Here is a 25,413-nt window from a genome sequence, read left to right as displayed (position 1 = left end):
CCTAAAAAGAGTAATCGGAGCGTGTAGGCCTTGTGTGATCAATCTGCAGAGAATCACAGACCACAAGGAATACCCCCAAACAAACAACTACCTCCCATTGTCATTTTGTTGGTGGTGCCATTAATATTGTTATTCTGGGATTACTGTTTCATGTATTACAGAATAAATCAAATGAGTAATTTTTTTGTGTCATACGGAGTCCCTATATGGGACCAGTACCAAGGGGAAGATTCTTTTTTTTAAGTATTCTAACTAATAAATGCAGAAAGAAAGACAGAATTAAAATATCACTTTGGCAGCTCTTAATAAATATGGGTCTAGGTCATAATTCATCGGTGACTAGTAATGTCACACATAAAAAAGAGGCCATTGAAGGATCTAGGGGGTATTAAGCTAAATGAATAAACCAGACAGAGAAAGAAAAAAAAAACCTCTATGATTTACTTATATGTGAAATCTAAAATATAAAGCAAATAAACAAACAACAACAAAAGTGAAACAGACTCATAAGTACAGAAAACAAACTGGAGATTGCCAAAGAGTAGGGAGGTGGGGGAATGGATGAAATGGGTGAAGGGATTTAAGAAATATAAATTTCCCGTTGTAAAATTAAGTCACAGAGATAAAAAGTACAACACAGTAATATTGTAATATACTTATTGTGGTATTTTGTAATGTAAATAATTGTTAAATCACTATGTGTTGTACACCTGAAACTAATTTAATTTTATATCAACTATATACTTCAATTTAAAAAAAAGGCACATGATTGAGGAGAAATACATTCCAATTTGAAGACTGATCTCTTCAACTGAAAAATGATCAGATTAAGTCAGATTTCTATGAACAGAATTTACTTTCTAAAAGAACTATTAAATGTTTGGATTATCACTTATAAAAAGACACACAAAGAGAGAGAGACACCACACTACCACCTATGAAAAAGTTGTGCAAAAAAATAAACTTAAATCTGATCGCTGCCATCCAACAGAACTTTCTATAATGATGGAAATATTCTGCATCTCTACTGCTATAATAGGCACTAGCCAGATAGTCTTAATAGTCTATTAAGTGCTTGAAATATGGCTAGGACAACTAAGAACTGAATTTTTAATTTCATTTAATTCTAATTAATTTAAATTTAAATAGCCACGTATGGCCAGTAGTATTCTATTAGACAGCAGTTTATGATAATTTATAGGAAATATTAGGAAGAGAAGCACATGTTAAATGATACCATGAAGTTGCAATCAGCAAAACCCAGATTAGACCTTAGGAACACTACAGAACACAATCCAGGTTCTTCAACAACAAGAATTTGCAAGGAAAAAGAAGGGAAAAATGGAATGAGAACCTAAAGAGACTTTAAACACAGCAACTCACAACAATGTACAGATCTCATCTCAACGGTCAATGGAGCAGACTGAAACAGATATAGCAGACAATCAGGAAAACATGAGCAGTGACTGTGAGGTTACAGACATGCTGCTGATAAGGGCTGAAGCTGTGTGAGGATGGCACAGAGCTCACCACACATTTCTCCCTCATCTTGTAGAAAATGTTGGAAATTTCCATAATAAACTGTAACCCTGACAGCTCTCTATCAGGTCAGTTAGCCTTCAAACAAAATCTTGTTCTCTTCCTTTACAAGAAGCACTACATCTCCAGTTAAAAAAAAATCAAGTATCTCACATGGTCCAAAAATTTGTTAACAGTAACTGTGAAGCCATATGTCTCTTGGAGGTATAAATCTCTATTTCCACCCCAAGTTCTAACTTAGAAAATGATTCCTTGAATGTGTTGTCCAAAACCTCCTCATCCTTGGAGATACTTATTTTCACTATTCAGTCACCCCTTGATAGATCATGGATCGAAAATATCAGTTAGTGTGATACTGCACGGCAGATTTCCACTCCACTCCAGAGTCACTGTGGGAAAACAGCACAACTCTGAAGGAGTCCAAAGAAAGCCCTGCGTCTACTCAGTACAGATACCAACCACCACAACTCAGCTCCTTCTCCCAGCAATTCTCCATGCACCTGGGCCTCCTTAGTTTTCTCAAGGAGTTAGCACCCCCAAGTGCAGCATAAGCCTTATGCGGGTTAGAGAACCATAATGGTAGCAGATTCCTTGCTCTTTTTTTGATGTCTCTGTCACCTTTACCCATTCTCTGTTCTTATGGCTCAGTTTATTGATCCCCATGAGTCACTTCCTTACCAAAGTAAAGTATCTATAAGATACTAGTTCAAGCTCAATGGGCAGAACCCCACTCTTAAAATACAGATCCTGCAGCAACATGTTGACTTTCTACCTTTTCTGAGGCATACTGTTAATTTTTAAGCCTCAGTTTCAGGTTTTACTTCCTGCTCCCCCTACCCCCATATTGCCCAGAAGTCACTAATAGACAGCAACACAGAAAAAAACTTTTTAATAGTCTGTCTCTAAACATGGCTTCAAGTTCTGCATTTAGCTCACGTACAATTACAGGTTTTGGGCCCGTCCTAGAGTTCCATTCCTTCTAACACTGGATGGGGCAAAATGTAGAATTTTCATAAAAACCCCAGTAACTTCTCTGGTTGGGAAATTATACTTCTAGAATGAGAGATTGGTACTTAATGTTTCTCCACCTTAGATTTATCACAACAGTTTTATCTCCAGCAGCAGCCAGATAACATCACAATGCTTTTGCCAGCAACCTACCAGCAATTATTACTGATGAACAGTAGGTTCTGCATCAATGAATTACCAAACAGAGAATCCCTCCCCCATCCCCACCCCTGAGGGTTTTAAAGAAGTGCTTTTTGCCCTTAAAATTATGCACGAGTCTATCTGTTCATAGGCTTCAGGATTATTCAAAGTATTCATTTAACTCCTATTTCTCAGATTCTTATTCTTCCTTAACAAACATACTAAATGCCTTTATTCTGAATGTTTTAAACTGCATTATTACATGCCACCTGCTATCTTATTTGAGGAACACGCACTAAAAGAAGCATTTATTCTAGGTTAAGGAATTAAACAAGGCCAACATTACTTATAAAAAACAGGAGGATTGGAGACTGGAAACATGGCTTCTAAACAGATGGCAGTTGTCTTTGGAAGAGGGGGTCCTACAGAGGAAGGGACTATTATTAGATCAAGGAGTAGTCACCTTGGCAAGAGTTTGAGTTAGGATCCAATTTCTCTGACCAGTTAGTCAAAGGAACTGAGTGCTTTTGCCTGCCAATCTCGAAACAGAATGTGAAATCTAATACATGAGGAGATGGTAAACTTGTTCTCCAGTTGCTTCTAATCTAGCTGAGAAGCCAGACTAAGGTATTTGTGACACAGCTGAAGAACACGGAACTGCAGCAGAACAAATTATTCCACACTCGTGTGTAGGCATTTCGCCAAAAGAAAAGGGGCAAAGGGCTCAATGCTTTAAACAAAATTGTGTTCAATGCAACAAAACTGCCTTACGGCCCTGCTACACAAGGTGGAAATCCAGTACAACTGGATACTCCGTCCATACCCACCACCCACCAATCAGTTCTTTTTTCATCTTTTTACATATTAGGGCTCTATGGGGTTTTGTTTAAAAAACAAAAAAAGAGAAAGTTCAAAGTTAACCAAAAACACAAGTGTAAAGCCCACTGGACTGAAAAATCTCTAAGGTCCCTTCCAGTTATTAATGCTCTCCAATTTTATGATGTCTTTATCAACTATGACTTATCCCTGACAGCACCAGATTTTGAGCAGATTGCTGAACATTCTGCTCAGTGTTCTTATGATGTCTACCTTAGGATGACATTATGTCGGTTTTGGAGAAACAGAAAAACTGGATAATATAGCTCCAAAACCCCAAGAAAGAATCAGAAGAAGATACTTCTGAATATTTACAGTAAAAAAAAAAAAAAACAAAAAAAAAAACCACCAAAAAAAAAAAAAAAAGCTCAGTTAGCAAAATAACTGAAGATTTTGTAGACACAGATGGCTGCCATGGTAGAGCGTTATTCTCAAATTATCTAGGAACATGGCATCAATAGCAGTCCATCTTAACATAAAAATATGTAGCTCTGGACATCACAATGTAAATGAGTCACCTAGAAATCCCTTTAATAATAAGATTAAATCCCACTGTTCAAAATAATAATTAAATGCTAACACTAATGATTTAAAGAAAAAACACCTCATTGTGATGAAATAAATACCGGAGACAGCTTGAACTTATTACCATGCATGCTGCCACCAAAACAGTGAGTCGAAGCCTGTAAGTATTCTTCCCAACAGCTGAATATGGCAAAATACACTACCTGACCCCTGCCTGGGTACTCACTGCCTTGACTGTAATTCTCACGAAATGTAACCAGCATCAATCATAACAAAAGAATGAAGTAAAGACTCAAAGAATATGCTTGGTTTTAGGAGTCTCTAATTTGGTAGAAATTCCACTCATAGGGAAAACAAAAATAGTTATCAGTGAGAGTTATATACAGCTGAAATGTTCCTCGATTAGTTCACGCAAGGAAAAACTATTATCATTTGGCTCAAATAGGAAATTTATACTGATTTTGTTCATTAATGCCTTCCGTTCTCCGCAGTGTAAGTTTAAGTCATAAGTCTGGAAAGTTCGGACAACACGGTCTTCAGGAGTCTGCCTGTAGAACTGTTGGAGTTATCTCTTTGGACAGGCACCCACACATTCGCTGCAGACAGGCAGGTGCATCTGAAGAATACACTCGCCTTCACTCAATAGGCAGAGACAGAAAACATGACTAAGTAATCGCACCCCCCACCTCACCACCATGCACATGCGTGCATGTGCACACACACGCACACGGACACCCACACATACATACACAAGGGAACATGAAAACTGATATAAAAACAAAACCAAAACAAGAGCAAACAATCTGTGGTTGGTGTTCCATTTAGCTATAAGATAGTATGTTCTATAGAAACTTAACAGAATTAGGAAAACTTTCTTTTCAAGAAAGAGATATATACGTATAAATGTGTTCTCAGAGGTATCATCACCTGACAGACATCAGAACGGATGCCAGTTTTCCAAAATCCTTGACTACTTAGCTCCACTGTTACTTCTCGCCTCATTGTATTCTTCTGTCGTATTTTTTGGAGCGCTTCCTAGAAAAGAACTCATTATGATGAGTAACCTGACAGTTGTGAAGCAGTATTAAGCCAAACATCAAGCATTAGAAAATAAGCTGGATTCATTCAATATCAACTTTACATTCAGGTATTCAAACCTCTTCATGCCAAATTACAATATTTTACTTGAAATAAAGGCCAGGACACTCTAAGCCTTGGGTATAAGCCAGCCTATCCTGGTAACCAGATAAGAAAATATCTAAACCAAATCAGCCATTCTGGTGAGTTCAAACAGAAAAAGTGCCCTTTTGCTGATAAAAGAGATAAAGTATAATGTTTGGGACTTAAAATCAGATTGCAAAAATTATATTTATATCAAGCCTTATGCTAAGCATTTACATCTAAGAAAGACAATCAGTAAATTAATCTGCAACCCACATAATTCTAAAAGTTGCCTTCTAATTTATAAAACCCTTACAAAACCTCTTATAGCAAGGGTACATTGGAGAATATTAAAAAAGGGAACGCTGTTTGTACCCACACCCAAGCTACACAGCTGTATCCATTTCTGCACTGGAGAGGGAGAAAGACAAATGGTGTGCACCAATTTGTATTTACCACACAAAAACAAGCATAGTTGTTGAAGCCAAATAACGTGATAAGCTAGATCACTCTAAAGCATCCTGTTAAAGCGTCCTGGGGAGGAAGAGAAATGCAGTCCTGCAGCAGCACACAGTCCTGCCAACTGAGAGTCCACGAGAGCCTATCACATTCTACTAACATTTGTGATAAGAAGGGACTTTCAAAAAAAAAAAAAAATGATTTAAAACTTCTGCAAGACATGATCAGGAGCTGACTCTTCCCTTCAAATAATTAATTATAAAAAAAAATCTTATATCTGCACACTTATTCAACAAAAATCTCATAGGAATTCATAACAGGAAATATCACACAGCCTGCTTCATTGATTAAATGGCTACTACAGATCAAATACCACTGGAGGAAAGCTAAATGGAGTATTTCAGAAGTCCACACAACCACCCTTCTCCCTGGATCCAATGACAGAAAGAAATTTCAGTCTGTCTCCCCAAGCCTTGGTTCCTTCTTTATAATAAGTCACAGGAAGTGACAGGACCAGAATTCAAACACTTTCCCCAGCTTCAAAGCCTTGTTCTCTTATACCCAAAGCAAAATAAAACATCATTGAGACAAAATTTATGTTGATACTGAATCCATTTATTCTTAAAATTATGAATTAAGAATGAAAACATAAATGATCCTGGAATATAGGACAATACTACCCATTAGTAAAAAATAGGAAATTCAGGATATAAAACTTTGTAAGTTTACCCTGTTGAACTAACAGACCTATGGAAGACACATGAAAGGCAGTCTTTTATGACCTTAAGACCAAGAAATTTGAGTATGACCCAAAATACATTATGTACAGTCTAATCAATGATAAAAGGTTGACCCAGCAACTGTAAAATTTGAAAAATTTCTATAAGATATATTTATTCCCAATGGTAGGAATCCATTAAGAAACAAGCCTTTTTAATAGGGTAGTGGAGGTAATGTTCTCTTAGAAACTAAAAGATGAAAAAGAAATCCATCTGTCTACTAATGTGAGGAGAGAAAAGTACGATTTTTTTTTTTTAGAAGTGTTTTTCCATCTTATTCTAGAAGCATGGTGTAAGGCGATAATCTTGAAAATAAACCTGAAGCACATCATTATTAATCCCGGAAGAATAAGACTTGATACCAACCTCTCTTTGCGCCAGCTTCTGTTTGTCAGTTTGTTTAACTTTGGGACTATTTGCTAGGAGGTGGCGAAGTTTCACATAACTCTTCCACAGTTTCTGGTACCTAAGGAAAAGGACAGACAGACATCTCAGACAAAAAGCAGGAGAATCTGAAGTGCAATAAAACCAGCTGTTTTAATAAGCCTGCTGAATCATAAATTACATTCTTTTGGATATCCTTAATGGCAACAAACCATCATTCTAAGGAAGGATCTGATCTGGGGGCAGCAGAGCAGGATGACCGAGAGTCATCTGGAACCTAGTGATTAAGTTGATAATTATTTGTCTATGTTGAAAATGAGGTGTCACTACATATGCCCGAATCTCTCAGGAAAGAGTTCCAAAGACACATAAAAACCAACAGAAACGTATCATTTCTCATCATTACCTATTTTATTTAAATATGTACTTTCTAAGGTTGTTGAAAGAAACACCCCTTATTAACAAGGACACGGTCGGTCTCTGAACTGCCTACAGTGAAAGTAAAAGTTGGAGAATATTAAAAAAGGGAACGCTGTTTGTACCCACACCCAAGCTACACAGCTGTATCCATTTCTGCACTGGAGAGGGAGAAAGACAAATGGTGTGCACCAATTTGTATTTACCACACAAAAACAAGCATAGTTGTTGAAGCCAAATAACGTGATAAGCTAGATCACTCTAAAGCATCCTGTTAAAGCGTCCTGGGGAGGAAGAGAAATGCAGTCCTGCAGCAGCACACAGTCCTGCCAACTGAGAGTCCACGAGAGCCTATCACATTCTACTAACATTTGTGATAAGAAGGGACTTTCAACGAATTTTCTGTCATATTGAAACTGCTCCTTTCTTGGCCTTAGCTGGGTGTCTCCTTTTTGGTAACAATTTTTTAGAGAATGGAGGAAAGAAAGAAGTACTTACACAGTGCCTGGTTCACTGCTTCATACTTTTATCCAAAGGGGGAAAAAAAAGAACAAAACCCTTTAGCCTCTTCTAATGTATCAGCCAGAATTGTATTTATGAACTGAAAATCTCCCATGCCCTTTTCTCCCATTATGAATCCTTAAAAAAAAAAATTAAGTCAGGAAACTGTTTGTTTACCGAGGTAGGAAATCCAAATACTTCTGAAGAATATAATGGTACTATTTCCATTCCCACACATCCTCATCTTCTCCCAGAAAAACACTAACAAGCCAGTTGGAAAAACTCAACTGTGGAAAGTAACATCAATTCTAAGAGTCAGAAGTCATGCCTTCTCCTTACAACGCAACCCTTGACTTTGCATGGGATCTTGAGCTCTTATTAAGATGCCTCCCAAAATAGAATTCTGCATAAATCCAGTAGTGCTAGGAACATGGTGCTACTTTCCTCTAGAGTGCACTGAAAAAATAAATAATAATAACAATAAATATTGTTATGATGAATAAAGGAAAAGTTCCTTAAAAGTTAAAAATACACGGGACTCAAGTTGACCAAAATTGCCAAGGATAATCTACTGAATAATAATTTCCTGCAGTCAAATCAATAGAGAAAATAATTCTTCAGGAGCTACCAAAACCTGTTTCATTTGGTAACCTAAATTTGGAAACATGGCTCATTTCAGGTCTTAATTTTTTAATAAGAAAACATCCACTAAAGGATATTCCTCTGCTAATTCAGCTGTTAGTAGAAGGTGAAATTGGCTAAGACAAACACCGAGAAATATCTTACTGTGGGTCTCCTGCATAACTCAACTGTGCAGGGCGTATCCCAAAGTGGACGATAATCGGAAAAGTAATCACATCAGGGTTGAACTGTTCACGATCCAGTTGATCAATGCGGACAGAGCTAGGTTTCTAGAGAGAAAAATCAAAGCCATTTATTCCCATAAGAAGTCTTTCAGTATTGACTTTAACCTAAGTAATGAAGAAATTAGTCGGATTTTTCCTGAGAAAGCCTCATCCCCAAGGGAAAATGTCATTCAAAACCCGTTAATCATAGCAGCTATACTATATAAAAACTATAATGTCATCCCTATAAATGAGTCTATGCCACTTGGCATAACGAACAATGATTTTGTCCTTTTTTGCAGTCCACATAGAAACCTTTAAAAATTAAGCTTTTAAAAGGACACCTAGTCAGAAAAACTTTTCCTTAACCTCTCCAAAGGCACAGGGGAAATATTCCACATCGTGGGGAAGAAGTGTGCTGGCTTAGTCTGTTTCGTTTCACATTTCAAATGAATGGTTTACTTCTATTCAGGATGCGCAGATGCCTCTCTATATTCTTTTTCCCATTAGTTCTTTGTGTACCTGTTTTTCCTTTCCTTTTTTTTTTTTTTAAACAGTCATATAATTCACATATAACATTATATTGGTTTCAGGTGCTGAACATATTAATTCAATATTTGTACACCCTATGCAATGATCACAATAGTCTAATTAGCATCTGTCATCATACAAAGTTACAAAAATTTTTCTTATGAGAACCATCAAGATCTACTCTCTTAGTAAGTTCCATATATGCAACACAGAACTGACTTACAGTCAGGACATTATATGTATTGATCCCCTTTACTCATTTTGCCCACTCCTCTTCCCCTCCCCCTCCTGGCAACCACCAATCTGTTCTTTGTATCTGAGTTTGGTTTTGCTTTGTTCATTTGTTTGTTTTCCTGATTGTATGATTTCAGCGTGTCTTTTTCTTATTCCACTTAGGGTAATACCTTCAAGGTCTATCCATGTTGTTGCAAATGGCAAGACCTCATTCTTTTTTATGGCCGTGCAGTATTCACTGTGTGCCTGTATCCGTTCATCTACCGATGAACACGTAGATTTTCTTCCATATCTTCGCTATTGTAAATAATACTGCAGTAAACACAGGCGTGCCTATCTTTTTGAACTAGTGTTTTTGTTTTCTTCAAAATACCCAGAAGTGGAACTGATGGATCATATTTTTTAATTTTTTGAGAAATCCCTATACTGTTCTCCATAGTGGCTGCACCAATTTACATTCCCACCAACACAAGAGGGGGCACCTGGGTGGCTCAGTGGGTTAAAGCCTCTGCCTTCGGCTCAGGTCATGATCCCAGGGTCCTGGGATCGAGCCCCGCATCGTGCTATCTGCTCCGCGAGGAGCCTGCTTTCACCTCTCTCTCTCTCTCTCTCTGCCTGCCTCTCTGCCTGCTTGTGATCTCTGTCTGTCAAATAAATAAAATCTTAAAAAAAAAAAAAAAGTGCACAAGAGTTCCCTTTTCTCCACATCCTCACCAACACCTGTTATTCCTTGTTGTTTTTATAACAGCCATTTTGAAAGGTAGGAGATGATAATTCATTGTCTTGATTTGTATTTTCCTGATGATTTGTGATGTTGAGTGTCTTTTCATGAGCCTGTTGGCCCTTTATTTCTTCTTTGGAAAAATGTCTCTTCAGATCCTCTGTCCTTTTCAGTTGGATTTTGTTGTTGTTGTTATTGTGCTATGTGAGTACTTTATATGTTTTGGATATTAACCGCTTATTAAATATCTGATTTACAAATATCTTCTCCCATTCATTTTGTTGATTTTCTTCACTGGATGGAAATTCTTTAGTTTGATTTAATTCCATTTGTTTACTTTTCTTTGCCTTTGTTGCCAGATACAAAAAATCAGCACCCAGACCAATGCCAATGAGCTGCCACCTATATTTCTCCTGTAAGTTTTATGGGTTCAGATCTTACATTCAAGTCTTCAGTCCATTTTGTGTTTGGCATAAGGTAGTGTGGTCCAATTTCATTCTTTTACATGTGGCTCTCCAGTTTTCCCAACACCATTTATCAAAGAGACTGTCCATTCCCCATTGTATATTCTTGCCTCCTTTGTCATAAATTACCTTACATGCACGAGTTTATTTCTGGGCTCCCTATTCTGTTCCACTGACCAGTATGTCTGTTTGGGGTTTCTTCTGGCTAATGTCATATCTTTCGATTACTATAGCTCTGTTGTATAGTTTGAAATCAGGGAGCATGATGCCTCCAGCTTTGTTCTTCTTTCTCAAGATTGTTTTGGCTAGTCAGGATCTTTTGTGATTCCACACAAATTTTAGGATTATTTATTCTATTTCTGTGAAAAATGCCATTAGAATTTTAATAGGGTTTGCACTGAATCCATAGGTTGCTTTGAGTAATATGGTATATTAATAATATTAATTCTTCTAAGCCATGAGCACAGAATACCTTTCCATTTATGTCTTCTTCAATTTCTTTCATCACTGTCATGGTTTTCAGAGTACAGGACTTTAATCTCCTCAGTTAAATTTATTCTTAGACATCTTATTCTTCTGATGTAATTATAAATGGGACTGTTTCTTAATTTCTTCAATAGTTCACTATTAGTACATTATAAAAACGCAACAAATTTTTGTGTACTGATTTTTTACCTTGCAGCTATCCTGAATTCATTTATTAGTTCTAACCATTTTTTTGGTGGAATTTTTAAAGGTTTACAATATATAAAGTCATATCATCTACAAATAGGGAGAGTTTTACTTCTTCCTTCACAATTTTGATGCCTTTTATTTCTTTTTCCTGCCTAATTACTCTGGCTAGGACTTCCAGTGAGGATCCCTGTCTTGCTCCAATGTATTCCTTTAATTCTACACCTTTAAAAGAGAAGGTATGGTGACACAAAAACCAAATGGGTAAGCTTCTCATTATGTCCATGTAGGCCTTTTTTAAATTTTAACAGAAAGCCTCATTTTTAAAAAAATCTAATACAGGAAGAAGTGAACAGGTGGTTCCTTCTTCAGTTAACAAAATAACCTCTCATCCTAAAAGTTTCTTTGTAAAAGGATGGTAAAATCATAGAGTTTTCTCAACCTCCTTGCTTATTCTCAACTCTCACACCAGTCCCTAATTAGAAACTAAATTCTTACCAACAGATTGTGGAATCTTTGGCTCAGCTACTTTAGAGCCAAATGCTACAGAATCGTTCCACATGGAGGCCAATAAGCTTCATTTTGTCATAAAGCAATGCCCATAACCAGAGTCTGGATGGTGGCCTGATTTGTCCAGGACAGAGGGGTTTCAGTGGAAACCTTCCAGCAATTGAAACAAGCTGGTTACCCCACCCCCCAGGCTGTAGCCCCAGTCAGCCATCCAAGAAATCCAAGCAGGTGACAGAGAGAATAGATCTGTGTAAATTCATGCATGTTAGTTAATAAACAACTTACACTTAAGTTTTAAAAGAATATTTCAAAGTCACTTAATGGTCAAAAGGTTAGCAGGTATCTGAAAAAGTTGACCTCTGCTCTCAAAATTAAACTAGAGAAGATTTTTGTCACAGGTAACCTAATAAGAAATTATGTTAAATGCCCATCATCATCAGTAGCAACATAGTTTTTAGGTCTAGGAATTGTTGCCAAGATTTTGTATATCAAACCAGCAGGATACAGTTTTAAAAGAGGAATTGCACAACTGAAAATGCTAGTAAATTATTCATGTTTTCATGATTTTAAACACCATGCTATGGCATCAACCAAGGAAACAGTGATTTAAAATATCTGGGAAGAGATGAAACAAGTTCTAGACTTTGGCCACACCTTACAATATCCATCATACCAGCTTTGAGGAAGAATTAAAAATATTCTCTCTAATGACCAAAGTATTCCCTGGCAGAGGCAAAGTGCCTCGGGAGGGAGATTAATTCTTTTAAGTTCTGAAGCAATAAAATACTTAATGTGACCATAATGGCTTGAAAAATTTAATAAATTCTCCAATATTCTTACCACTGGGTAATCTTTCAAAGCAAGTACTGCAGAGGATAAATGTGGTGCCATGTCTACTCTGCTCTATTTGCAAAAGATATAATGAAAGGATGTTTTTGTGATACTCAGTTTCCAGGATATTTTCCTCCTTTAAACATATTTTTTATTGACTTTAACATATTCCCAAGTCTGGGAATTATTTCTGATTACTTTTCAACATAAATCTTTCATCCTGACTAATCTGGTTTCATTATCTTCAAAACTGGCCATATATCCTCCCAAGTATATACATTTAATCATGCCAATAAGTTATACAATTTTTCGATTCCTTAAAGACCTCCCTGTAGCATTCACGAAGTATCCCTGGCAGCCTGGTCAAGTGATCTCGCCTGAAACTACAGGCTTTCCTGATTGGCTTTTGTACTGACTGGTCCACAGATTCAACAATTCATCACAGACTCCTCTCACATGGATATGTCATTAGTCTGCACCTGGACAAACAGCATATAAAATCTCTAGACTTCACGAGCACCTGACTCACATAGTAGTCTCCCAACAAATGAGTTAAATGAAATCATTGTAATGGAATAAATGTTCTTCTATGCCAATGGCTCAAAACCATGAATATGTGAATCAGAAAAGCACCTGGCGATTTTTTTTTTTTTTTTTTTAAACAACAGATCCTTGGGTCCCTCTACTTGGGAGTATACACGGGGTGGGGATCATCAGGGCATTCTTACATGTTCAAAAGCTCTCCAACTTATTCTTGGGTTTCAAGAAATGTTAACCATACCATGGAAAGAAGTCCCAAGGTAAAAGTATTCCCAAAGTGTGCATGCACTATAGACAATGGAACTCTTCAAGCAGACCCACCAAGATGAAAAGGTATGTCTCTCACCACCCTCACTGCCACCCATGTTCTGATCCCGCTATAAAACCAGCAGGAGAAATGTAAATTTATGCAACTGTTTAAGAAGAAAAATCAAATTCACAGTTACACTATCATAATGCTATGATTTGTATATTTCTTTTAGAATTACTTTAACAATTAGTTATGTGGCTTAACAATATAATAGCAAAAATTGTATGCTTTTCTTAGTTTTATGTTTAAACATGCTTTTATTAAACACTTTCACTTTCTAGATTTGTTTGAAATAATCAGTATTAGCTGGAATATTTGATTTGCAAATAGTAACATTTTGTTTGTGCAGATGTTACTGTCATGCTACAAAAAGTTGATCCAGAGTTTTTATTTTTATGAATCAAGGCTATTAAACAATTTGGAAGCCTTCTAAAAACAACAGCTTTGTTTAAATAGATTATTCTGTTTCTTTACATAAAAATATTTTAATTCTCCATTTCTAGAAAACTTTATTCTGATAAGATGCCAACATCTAACTATTTTATGAAACAATAACATACTTCAGAGAAAAAATTATAATTCATACAAATATATAAAGCAGCATTTTCTTTATAAGAGAAACCCACGTAACTTTTAATTCTCTGCTCTTAGTTTTTTATATTTTTACTTCAAAAGTTAATATTTGAAGCTAATTTTAACACAAAACACTTAAGGAACAAAGAGATGGGAAATATTTGTAATAAGTATGGCAAAGGATCAATAAAAAAGGACAATGATATCACCAAAGAAAATTAGACAAGGAATATTAGTAAGTCATTATCAAAAGAAAACAGAAAAGGCCAATAAACATTTAAAATATAAATTTTTGCCAAAACAAAAATAAATACCAAACTGAACTATATAAATTTTTCCCCCTTTCCCAGTTTTTTTGTTAAACTAGTACATTATAACCAATATGAACAAATGGACATGCTCATATGCTCTTGGTCAAAGTGCAAATTTTACAGCCCTTCTAGAAGGCAGTTTATATGTATCAAAAGCCTTAAAAATGTGCCTATCTTCAGCCTATTTACTTCACTTATAAGACTTCTTCCTAAAAAATTAAATGGACACATATTCAAAGACATACATGTTCATGTATATATGTGTTTATACATACACACGTACAAATTCAGTACAGCAATACTGGTGATAGCAGAAATCTGAAAGCAATCAAGGTGTCCAATAATATGGGGTTAATTAAATAACTTAGAAGCCTTTTAATTACACTTGTAAAGAAATTTAAGACTATGGAAAAATAATTTTGTGATTGTTGTTTCTAGAAGAGGATGAGAAGAAAAAGGTCTAAAAATGAATATTTAATTGTATAATGCCAATTTTAAAACAATATGAAAATCTCTAAAGAGACTAGAAAAATGAATAGTAATCATCTATGGAAAATGGAATTATGGATACCTTTTAGTGTCTTCTTTGGGCTATTTCTGCTTTCTTAACTTTTTATAATGAAGACATATTACTTTTATACTCAGAAAAAAATCAGATCTGAACATATCTAAAAACTTTGACATTCTCCGCAATGGGCAGAATTTACTAATCAGATGAACTTACTACTAAAATATGATTACATTGTAGCATTTTTTAATTTACTAAATATTTAAAAGGAAAATTACTCAAAGGACAAGAATGAATACTTTAAAACTTTTTAAATGTTCTGTTACTGTTTTTGTGAACACTCAAACTGGAAAGAAGGTGGTTGAGTCTCAGTAAGCACCAGAACATACCATTCCAGGGTTGGTGACAATCATGCCTTTGCATTCTTCTGCGTATTTCTGCCACTCAAGTTCTTCCCACTGAAGCATATTGGCAATCTCCTCTTCAGGGACCAGGGCTTTGCTACACCGTAACAAGTAAAGGAGAATCTGGTGCATGGACAGCACTTCCTTTCCTCCATCTTGGGTGGGAGTGGAAAGAGAGGGAAAAATACAGCTATTCAACAGTCAATCATCAGCCCAATAAGGAAAAACAAGATGGTGAGGGGAAAAAGAGCATTTAAAAAAAAGTAATTTAGAATTTACATTGTTTAACCAGGTGCCAAATAATACAAAAGCCATTTGTTTCATTGATGAACAGTGCTCATAAACCATCTCATTTACTAAAATGGCAACAACAACATTACAAATGATAGAAGGTTCCATTTGTGAGGTATGAATATAAAAAAAGTGCCTACCTAACTAAATTTAAAACCACCTAGCATAAGGAGCCACGGTTCATAATATACAGAACTATGTTATGTCTTAAATATTTTATCATTCTTTCTAAGGTAACAGATGAAAGCTCTTTAGAAGTGATGTTACTGTCTTAAGGAAATTCTAAGCTTTTATGAGATATTTATGGATGTTTCCAATAAGCTATTGTTGCATTATGGTCTAATTTTTTGGTGCTAATGTGCTGCACCTGCCATGATGAATAGCGCTAAAAAGCCTGTACTAATATCATGAAGATCATTATGGAGTTAGTACATGGAAAAAATACCAAGTACTCTGAGGCTTACAGAAGCATATATTACCAAGTACAGAGAATAAAAACAACAAGGGACACAATTAAAGTACCTTGGAAAGAGCCAATTTAATCTGGTGCTTGATGAACCAAAGGCATAATACTGGGTTCACAGCCTTCTGCCTTCTCTTTGGGCTTAACTTCTTGATCAATATGTGCAACCACCTTATACCACTTTTCTTTGCTTAATCCCAACCAAAGAAAGGACAAGAGCTTTGAAGGTTTGGAGGTCACAGACTACCCCCTCAGGTCACGAGATATGCTAGGAATACCAATATATGGCCAAACACTTCATGGAGAAACAAGGGACCAAGATGGTAGGGACGGGTTGGCACAAATGAGAGTGTCCTATTTGCGCTAGAGGAATTAATGGCACCCAAATAATTTGGGGTACTAGAAAGAGGTTGAAAGACCTTTTTTTTTTAAAAAGATTTTATTTATTTATTTGTCAGAGAAAGAGCACAAGCAGGGAGAGTGGCAGGCAGAGGGAAAAGCAGGCTCACCATTGAGCAAGGAGCCGGATGCAGGGCTCCATCCCAGGACCCCAGGATCATGACCTGAACCAAAGGCAAATGCTTAACTGATTAAGCCACACAGGTGTCCTGAAAGTTCTTTAATATGAGTTGTTGGGGGTAAGAACCTGGATAGGACTACACATCTGAGAAAGAAGAGAATAAAGATCAAAATTTCTTTCTTTTTCATCTGTGCGGCCTTTTTTTTTTTTCTCTCTCACACGTTGTTATGGAATTAAACAGCATTGCTGCTATAGAACTACCATATATGCAGGCATGCATTCATTCATTAAATACTTGTTTATATTTCACAAATATTTACTGAGCACCTTTTATGCAACAGGCACTCTTCCAGACCCTAGAAGTGCAGTGGTGATCTAAAAATCCAAATCCTTTATATTCCAGAGAAGGGCAAGACACAGCAAAAAAACAACTAAAAAAGAGACCAGGCCAAGATAAAGACTCTTCTATAAAGAATCAAAATGGCCGAAGGACTGCAGGTGAATTTAAAATGGTGGTCAGGGAAGGAATCTATGAAGAGGTGCCATGAGAGCAAAGACCAGAAAGAAGCAAAGGAGCCCATTATGCAGGAATGTGGGAGAAGAGTGTCTCAAGAGAGAACACACAGCAGTAGCCTATGGTAAAGTGCGGTTGACGTGTTCCAGCAACTGCAAAGAGGCAATGTGGATGGAATGAGGTAAGGAAGAGAGTGTGAGAGAGGTGGCAAGGAGGTTGGATCTTTTAAAGCTTCTACAGAGCACAGGAAGAGCTCTGGATTTTATTCTCTGATGATCGGTTTTATTACCATTATGTTCCAGGCACTAGAGTGGTCCCATGTCACAGTCATGGAAAAAATAAAAATACAAGCTCTAAACCCTCAAGAAGCATGTAGGCTAATGATGATTAATCAGAACTGTTCCTAGAGGAATCTTTGTAGATAACACTCTGAAAACAGAGTTCTTAGTCAAAGCCAGTCTCCAAAAAAAAAAAAAAAAACTTTGTCCAAGAAGTGACTAAAATACAATCAACCCACATGAGGATATGTTCTACCTACTGATTCAGATTATTGCTCACAGCAGTGAAATTTTTTATGCCTCATTACAAAGCATCTGCTTTAAACCCAAGAGTCACCTTTGATGAACAAAGTTCCATTGTAAAGGGCATATTTCTCAAGAGTCTGTCTCAAAAGACATTTCAATCTCCCTGCATATAACATGCTTTCCTTAATCAGCTATGCTCCCCTCTTCACTAAGGAGCCCAGCAAAGCCATAATGCCTATCACAACGCCTGTCTGAGCCCACAGTAGTCTCTACTTCTAGGGAATCTGAGGCAAACAGATGGAAAAGAGAACACTAAAGCCAGAATATGTTGATTTACACCGCATGTGTACACACAGAGAACAGCAGAGAGAGAGAGGAACCCTAGGGAGCCTTGAGAAGAACTAGCACACTGACTAGATTCACTAGGAACCAAGAAAAGAATAAAAGAGTATTTGGCTCATAATCTCTATATTTGGTAGTCTCACTGAAGAGCACTGCAGGCCTACAAGGACCCATCAGAAGCCCAGCAAGCCGTAAGAAGGAAGAGAGTGTTGTTTTGTTGTAAGGATTAGAAAAAAAGGCTCAGATTTTATTTGGGGAAGGTGGTGTATGGTAGAAGGAGCAAATGTATGCAACGCCAGGTAGACAGAATAGCACTGAAATGTCCCCACCAGCAGTGACTGACTTCATGGCACTGCAAATAGAAGTGAAATAGACTAAGTGCTATGAATTTAAAGTGAAAAGACTGAAAAACTAAAAAAGCTATTGGAAGAGAGGAATACTTGAGCCTACAAACCAAGGACAGGGCCCAATTTAGGAGAAAAATACCTGCGAGATAAAGAAAAAGGGTCACAGGGTGTCTGGGTGGCTCATCGGTTAAGCATCTGATTTCGGCTCAGGTCGTGATCTCAGGGTGCTGAGGCAGAACGCCATCTCAGGCTCTGCACTCAGCAGTCTGCTCACCCCTCTCCCACTGCCCCACCCCCAACCCGTGCGCACGCACGCACACTCTCTCACTCTCTCAGATAAATAAATAAAATATTTTAAAAGAAAAGAAAAAGAAAAAGAAAAAAGGTCCCCAAATGCCTGTCAGAATGCTTTTACCTATTTTGGGTGTAAAGCTGCTAATGAGAAAGAAGAGCTTTACAGCAGCATAGAAACCAGAAACATTTAAAAGCACACCTACATCAGATGCAAAGTCAGTAATGCTGAAGGAGAAATTATAAATCCATGTTGAAACCTGCTAAGTATTGTAAATAGCAACTAAAGTCTGAAGAGACAGCTATTTACCACTGTGACAAAGCAGAAACCCAGGACACAGAACCTGAAATGCAAGGTTTACAGAGGAGGGGGATTGAGGTCCTGCTCCAGGTTGGGTACTGGGGCGCAATCTTTATGCAAATATTAAAAAAGGAAATCAAGACTAGAGTCCTGTCAGAGCCTGCAGGGCAAGGACTGCATCCCTCACGCCCAGTCCAGTAAAAAAGACATTCCATAAATATCTCTGGGAATGACTTTCTGAAGCAGATAAATAACATAGCCACTTGCTCACAGACGGCCATGAATTTACTAATGTTAATGAATTGGCTCTTTTGGTTTGTCTGCTTTGCTACATGTTTATGTTGGGGATTTATGGAACTATGTCACTGAGGGCTAGGAAGTAATTTTTATCTCATTGGCTGAGATAAATAGGACATGATATAAATGAGAAATTAGAGCGGGTAAGCTAAGGTTAGCAGGAATTCTGCCAGCACTGGGACTGGAACTGTGACAACGGCTCATTATTCGGGAAGAACTGGAGTTTGTGTTTCAGGGAATGAATCTGGACAGTCATTAATGAACTGACAGACTTTATAAACTGTTTCTTAGAGACCCAATTCTCTCAGTTTATATTGCTTGATTATTTATATGGTGGGGGGGTAATCTGTTAGGGAATTTGTGGTAAGAATATGGCTGGTTAAACGAGCCTTTCTCAACAGCGTAATAGTTATTTTAAGAACTATAAAAATACCTTCCTCTTTGCCTACACTGAGAGTAACTGTATAACTGCATTGTCGTGTCTCCTGTATATTCCTACTAACGTGTCTTTACATAATCTTAATTTGTCTTAATGGCTATTTTCTAAAATTCCCCCCAAAGCATTACTTTCCAAATGGAAAAAGATGCTCTATCAATTGATGGTTTTTAAAACCACACTCGGTTCCCCAGGAGTTTTGAGATCGTCTCCCAGGCTCTGGGTCTCTCTCAGCCATAACTGCAAACTGCTTCTCCAGAATGGGGCAACTTCCAGAAATCAATCTGCACAATAACCGATTTGCAAAACTGATTCAGGAATTCTGAAGCTTTCCTAACAGGGATAATATAACCAGTGAACAGCCTTTCCCATAAAAGCAGCTTTCCTATCTTGAATTGTGCCCTGCCCGAGCCCCAGCTCTAGCAAGAATAAAACCTTAAACTAACTCTTATCAATGGTTTGGCCACCAAAGGTAGAGGCGGGTACTGGAAGGAAATAAAAATTTGAGATAATCCTTAAAATCTCAATAAACTGGTTGCTCTGTGACTTGACTCCTGGCCAACTAGCCTGAATTAAATAGTCTCTGGTTTAAACCATTAGCTTAATTTTGGATAAATTTATATGGAGCAAATGAAACAACTATCTTCAAAACTATCTATTCGAAACTAAAGAAAAAGGATAATGACTGATAAAACTTCAATTAAATATAATAAATTGCTACAGATGAAAAGCAAATGAGCACGAGAGGATTGTGAAATACCTAAAATATATGAAAACTGCTCATTCTCAAAAAAAAAAAAAAAAAAAAAAAACGGCTCATTCTCATACAAGTTCAAGTAAGATGCAAATAATAACTGTGAGATTATGTTGTCTCTCAGATCAACACAACTGTACTAGTCGTGATATACAGTGCTGGCAGACATACAAAAAAAAAAAAATACTGCTAAAAATGCCAGTTAGAGTTACATATCATGTCCTTTCCAGAGTACAACGGACAACCTTTTCCAAATGCTATCATAACAAATAATTTTACTTGTAGGATTCTACCTTAAAGATGCATAACACCACCGTCAAAGTATTTATACATAATGGGGAAAAAAATATACCTCCAAAATACTTGTCACTAGAGGATTTGTCATAAAAATTAATGTCCACTCATACTATAGAATGCTATGAAGGTGTTAAAGAATGAGGAATGTATTTTTATACAGGATATCTGACATAGTTGAGTAAAAAAGAAAGTCGTAAAACATACTTAGCATTATCCCCACCTAAAAAAAAAAAGCATAAATTTCCTTATATAGGGTAAAATGAATATAAACCAAACCATATATAGTCTAGAAGGGGGTATTTACTTTTTTACTTTATATACTTTCATATCGTTTGTGTACACACACACACAGCTGGGCCAATACAGGGCAAAAGTAACACTTCAATACTGTAAAGAATGACCTTACCAATAAACGGTTGAGGATCAACCAGATATTCATATTGAAAATAAGGAATCTTAAAAAAAATAAAATAAAGATAAGGACTTGATTCATATAACAACTGGAAAAACAAGTTTTGAGACAGATGAGAGATCTAAATTTCTAGAAAATATATGAGAGTATCTTGATTACTTTAGGATAGGCAAAGATTTCATAAACAAGATAAGCATAAGAGAATATGTAATTTGGACTATAATAAAATTAAGAATGTCCATGACAAATCACCATTAAGATGATGAAAAAGCAACCCAAAGAGAAGGTACTGGCAACCTACACATCAGACGAAAGTCTCAAATATGGGGTGTGTGTGTGTGTGTGTGGGTGGGGGTGTGTGTGTGTATCTAACAAATGAAAAAAAAGACATACATCACCCAACAGAAAAATAAACTGAAACTCAAACAGGCATTTCAAAAGACAATATCCAATCAATTAATACATGAAATGATGCTCCATTTCATATCATTAGAGAAGTGAAAATTAAAACTGTAATATGATACCTCTGAACACTCATCAAAATGGTTAACTTGAAAAAGAAAGAAAAATGCCAAGTATTGGTGAGAATGTGGAATAATCTGAGCTATCCTATCCTGCTGGTGAACAGGGAAAATGAAACCATCATTTTGGAAAACTGTTGGAAACTATCCATAAAGCTTAAAATAAACACAACTAGAATGTCCACTCCCAGGTAAATATCCACAACAGGAAAGCATAAATACATGCTCCCCAAAAGGCACGTACAAGTGTAATGGTGAATATATGTATGCTACTTGAAAGAGCCAAGAATATGTAATACCCCCATGTCTATTAATCACAGGTTAAATACACTTTTGTCACACTATATAATACTATGTAACAAGTAATGAGAATGAACCGACTACAGTTAATGGGAATGGGTGTCTCAAAAACACATATTACAAAAGAAGGCAGAAACAAAAAGGATACACAATTCTAGTTCTTATAATTAAACAACAGGTAAAATTAACACGGTGTTTTCAAGTCAGAATAGAAACTACCCTTGAGAAGCTGGGAGGTGACTGCAAAGGGGTCTTGAATGCTGGTAATCTTGATCTGGGTGCTGAGAACACAGTGTATTTACTTGAAAATCACTGAGTCTTGTATTTATGCCATGTGCACTTTTCAGTGTTTGTGCTATAATTCAAAGGTTTACTTTTTAAAAATAAGAGATAATACCACAGAATGTTTGAAAGTACATTCACTCTCATTAGTAACAAAATACATGAATAATTAACTAAGGCACTCTTGTGATCAATTAAATAAAGCCAGTAAATAAGTTATTGAGTCCCTGCAATGTGCCAAGTAGTATGTTAACACTGATACAAGACAGACACTGTTTACTCCTTAGCCTCATGGAGTTAATAGGAAGGAAGGAGGAAAAAGTGAAGAAAGGGAGTCGGAAAGGTCCAAAATGTGAAGACTAAGAATGCATTTTTCATGGCAGCATAAATTGATGCTATTCTTTTGATAAGAAATTTGGCACTAAGTACCATGTTCCTTAAAATTATCCATCTGCTCAATGAATTAGTAAAAACTAGGAGTCAAATCATATATTACTAAGATAATAACTAGGTAGCAACAGCCTATGCACAGAAAAAAAATGAAAATATATATTAAAATGTTTTTCTTTTTAATTCACCGTTTTCTAAAAGATTTTAATGAAGTCATACCGTAAAAAACAACTCAATTATAATTTGCCACTCAATACTAAAATACATTTTATACATTAGATCTGTATCTTTCTGTATCTTTTTCTGTATCTTTCAGGGTGTTTTAATATATGTATTTTCAAAGGGAAGTCTAATGAAAAGGTAAATCCCATTTAAAAATAAATCACTAGGCCTTTTTCTTTAAGACAACCTAAATGTTATCCCTACAATAGTTACAAGAGACATTTTGCAAGAGTTCAAATCCCACAAAGTAAATATCTGACATAAGATTTTTGCTTAAGATGATTTTAAAACCATCTACTTCCTTTTAGAGATTTGCCTGGTCATAAAATGTCTAGAGGCAGACAGAGGAAGAAAGAAAAGGCTTTCAACAAGCTCACTCTAGCACTGTCTTCTAGTAAGTTTGCTGCTAAAGCTCCATTATAAAATCAAAGATGCACCCACATGAATAGACTTCTCAATAAAATAAAACCAGCTGTACAAAGGAGAAAACTTTTGAACGCATTTTCCAAATGAAATAAGCATTAACAATAATACCAAAAATATGAGTAACTCTATCCTAAACTAAAAATAAGCCATTGTGACTGAGTGTCTGAATTGAGGAAAGGGTATCAAGAACTAATCTTGAGGCAAATCTAAACTAGAATGAGTAGATGAGAAATAAAAGGCCCAAAAGACAAATCAGAGAGCCAGGAGGAAAGCAAGGAGAGCTCAGCACACAGCAGACAGGGTCAAGAGCCCAGGGAAGAGATCGAAACTGCAGCGTGCCCACTGGATGCGGCCTGTGGGAGGCTGGCTTTGGCATCAGCAGCTGCAGCAGGGTCGGGGCTAGAGGGAGTGGGGCGCCCAAGCAAAGCCGGGCTGTGAATGGACCAAGGGCTGACAGGCTCAAACCAGGGTTCTGAGGCATAGGGGAGGTAAGGTCTCTAGACCCCAGGAGGACAAGAGGCATGAGGAGAGCATGAACATAGGGCTGACTTCCTGAAATTGCTGACATGTCAGCAACACATCACATTTTACATTCTGAAAAGATCCCCAGCTGGAATCGTGGACCACAGATGTATCGCAGCAGCTAATTGTTTTTTCCCCAGTATCAATGAGTGACCCAGAAACAGGACAAGAACAAGCAAACAGCCAAACTGACATTTCAACGGAAGGTGATGGGACTGAGGTTGCTAGAACTGAGAGACAGAAGTCAGAGCACAAGACTTAAGTGAGAAAGCAAAGAAAGGCAGCAATATGCAAGGAGAAAAGGGGATTCAGGAAGAAACGAAGGGACTAGGGCATGGGAGCGTGGATGAATTCAAAGATGTCTCCAGAAAGTGAGATGCCAGAATGAGATTCTAGAGATTAATTCATTTATGTGATGATTTTGCAAACAAAAAGGCATCAAAGATTTCATGAAACCCAGATATTTTTAAAGAACACAAAATACAACGCCATATCTCACAGCTAGACTCTTAAAAAAATTTAAAGCTTAAAATACTGCTTTAAAAAAATAAAAATAATATACTTATATATTTTAATTAGTGAGAAAATAACATTTTTCACTGTAAAGTGAATGTGTCAAAAAAAACAGGAAAAAAACCCAATAATATCACTACATTAATATACCTATTATTGCAGTAATTTTTAGTGTAGTTATAATTATGCTGCATATAAAATTTTATACTAATTATTTTCTAACTATATGCATTTTTTAGAGCAACATTTTTCCATGTTACTTTTACTACTTGCATGATATTTTATCAAACAGATTTTCAAAATTTATAAAATTTGTAAATTTATAAACCTGTCCCATTGCTCATGTAATTTGGGGCTACCATAAATTACACAGGGGTCCAAATCAAAATGTAAAATTTTGCATTTCATCCCTGACCTGAGAGGTAGATAATTACCAGGGTCAGAGGTGGGAAGTTGTCCCTACAGACTAAAAAGAGAACGGCAGGCTTATTTTCAGATGCACTATCTCACCGGGACACTGACAAACCAAAAGATTTACCTGGAAGAAATCTCACAAAACGTGGCATGAAATGAAATCTTGGGCAGCAGGGAGGGCTGTCTTCAAACAAAGGGCCTAAAGCAAACAAGTGAAAAGGAAAGAAGAAATAAATAAAACAGCCTTAGAAAACAAACACTGTGGCTTAATTCCTAAGATTTATGATAACCACAAAGAAACACCACCAGAAAAGTAGGGACATAAAAAAAACACCACCCCTTCTTCTCCCCAACAGTTCAATCAATCATGTGATAACTGCCACAAACAGCCAATGAAGACTGCAGTGAGGGGACTACCTGAAGTCAGAGGAGAATAAAGGCCCCAAGGATATACCTTGTGTATGACATACGCAGTAAAACTTTTTCAGAAGTCCAAAAATATAAAGATTTTTGTTATAGTTGAACTACTGAATGATATACAATGCTTGTGTTTTAATTCTTTTCTATTTTAATCAATACCACTGGGGGGGAAAGAAACAAATACTATTAAAAACTTGGTTTGAAAAGCCATTCATCAACACACTGTTTTAAAAATAAGTCAGTCAATGTCTGCTAGAATACAAACACTTCCAAAGGAATGAACGATTATCTAAGAACCAAGATTTGAATTGATGTAGCTCAAAGTGTATATGTGTGTTTTGAAGGCTAACTGAAGTTCTGTTTTAATATA

General features: G+C 36.5%; 1 protein-coding gene across 14 annotated transcripts in view; it reads right to left on the bottom strand.

Moving 5' to 3' along the window:
• DROSHA (drosha ribonuclease III) overlaps positions 1 to 25,413 on the bottom strand; it is a 119,584-nt gene that overhangs the window by 52,851 nt on the left and 41,320 nt on the right. For 8 of the 14 annotated variants that reach the window (XM_082724516.1, XM_082724505.1, XM_082724514.1 and 5 more), the window contains 5 exons: positions 24,748 to 24,822; positions 15,230 to 15,399; positions 8,577 to 8,701; positions 6,855 to 6,954; positions 5,017 to 5,124 (listed from right to left, as the gene is read on the bottom strand). In XM_082724516.1, the coding sequence (XP_082580642.1) occupies positions 5,017 to 5,124; positions 6,855 to 6,954; positions 8,577 to 8,701; positions 15,230 to 15,399; positions 24,748 to 24,822 (578 nt within the window). The remainder of the gene's footprint in view (positions 1 to 5,016; positions 5,125 to 6,854; positions 6,955 to 8,576; positions 8,702 to 15,229; positions 15,400 to 24,747; positions 24,823 to 25,413) is intronic. The other 6 variants (XM_082724512.1, XM_082724506.1, XM_082724518.1 and 3 more) reach the window with 1 other exon arrangement.

This window comes from Mustela nivalis (assembly GCF_964662115.1).
Source record: "Mustela nivalis genome assembly, chromosome: 3".
NCBI classification, from domain to species: domain Eukaryota; kingdom Metazoa; phylum Chordata; class Mammalia; order Carnivora; family Mustelidae; genus Mustela; species Mustela nivalis.
Note: the sequence above shows the minus strand (reverse complement) of the source record. Positions and strands in the feature narration are given on the sequence as shown.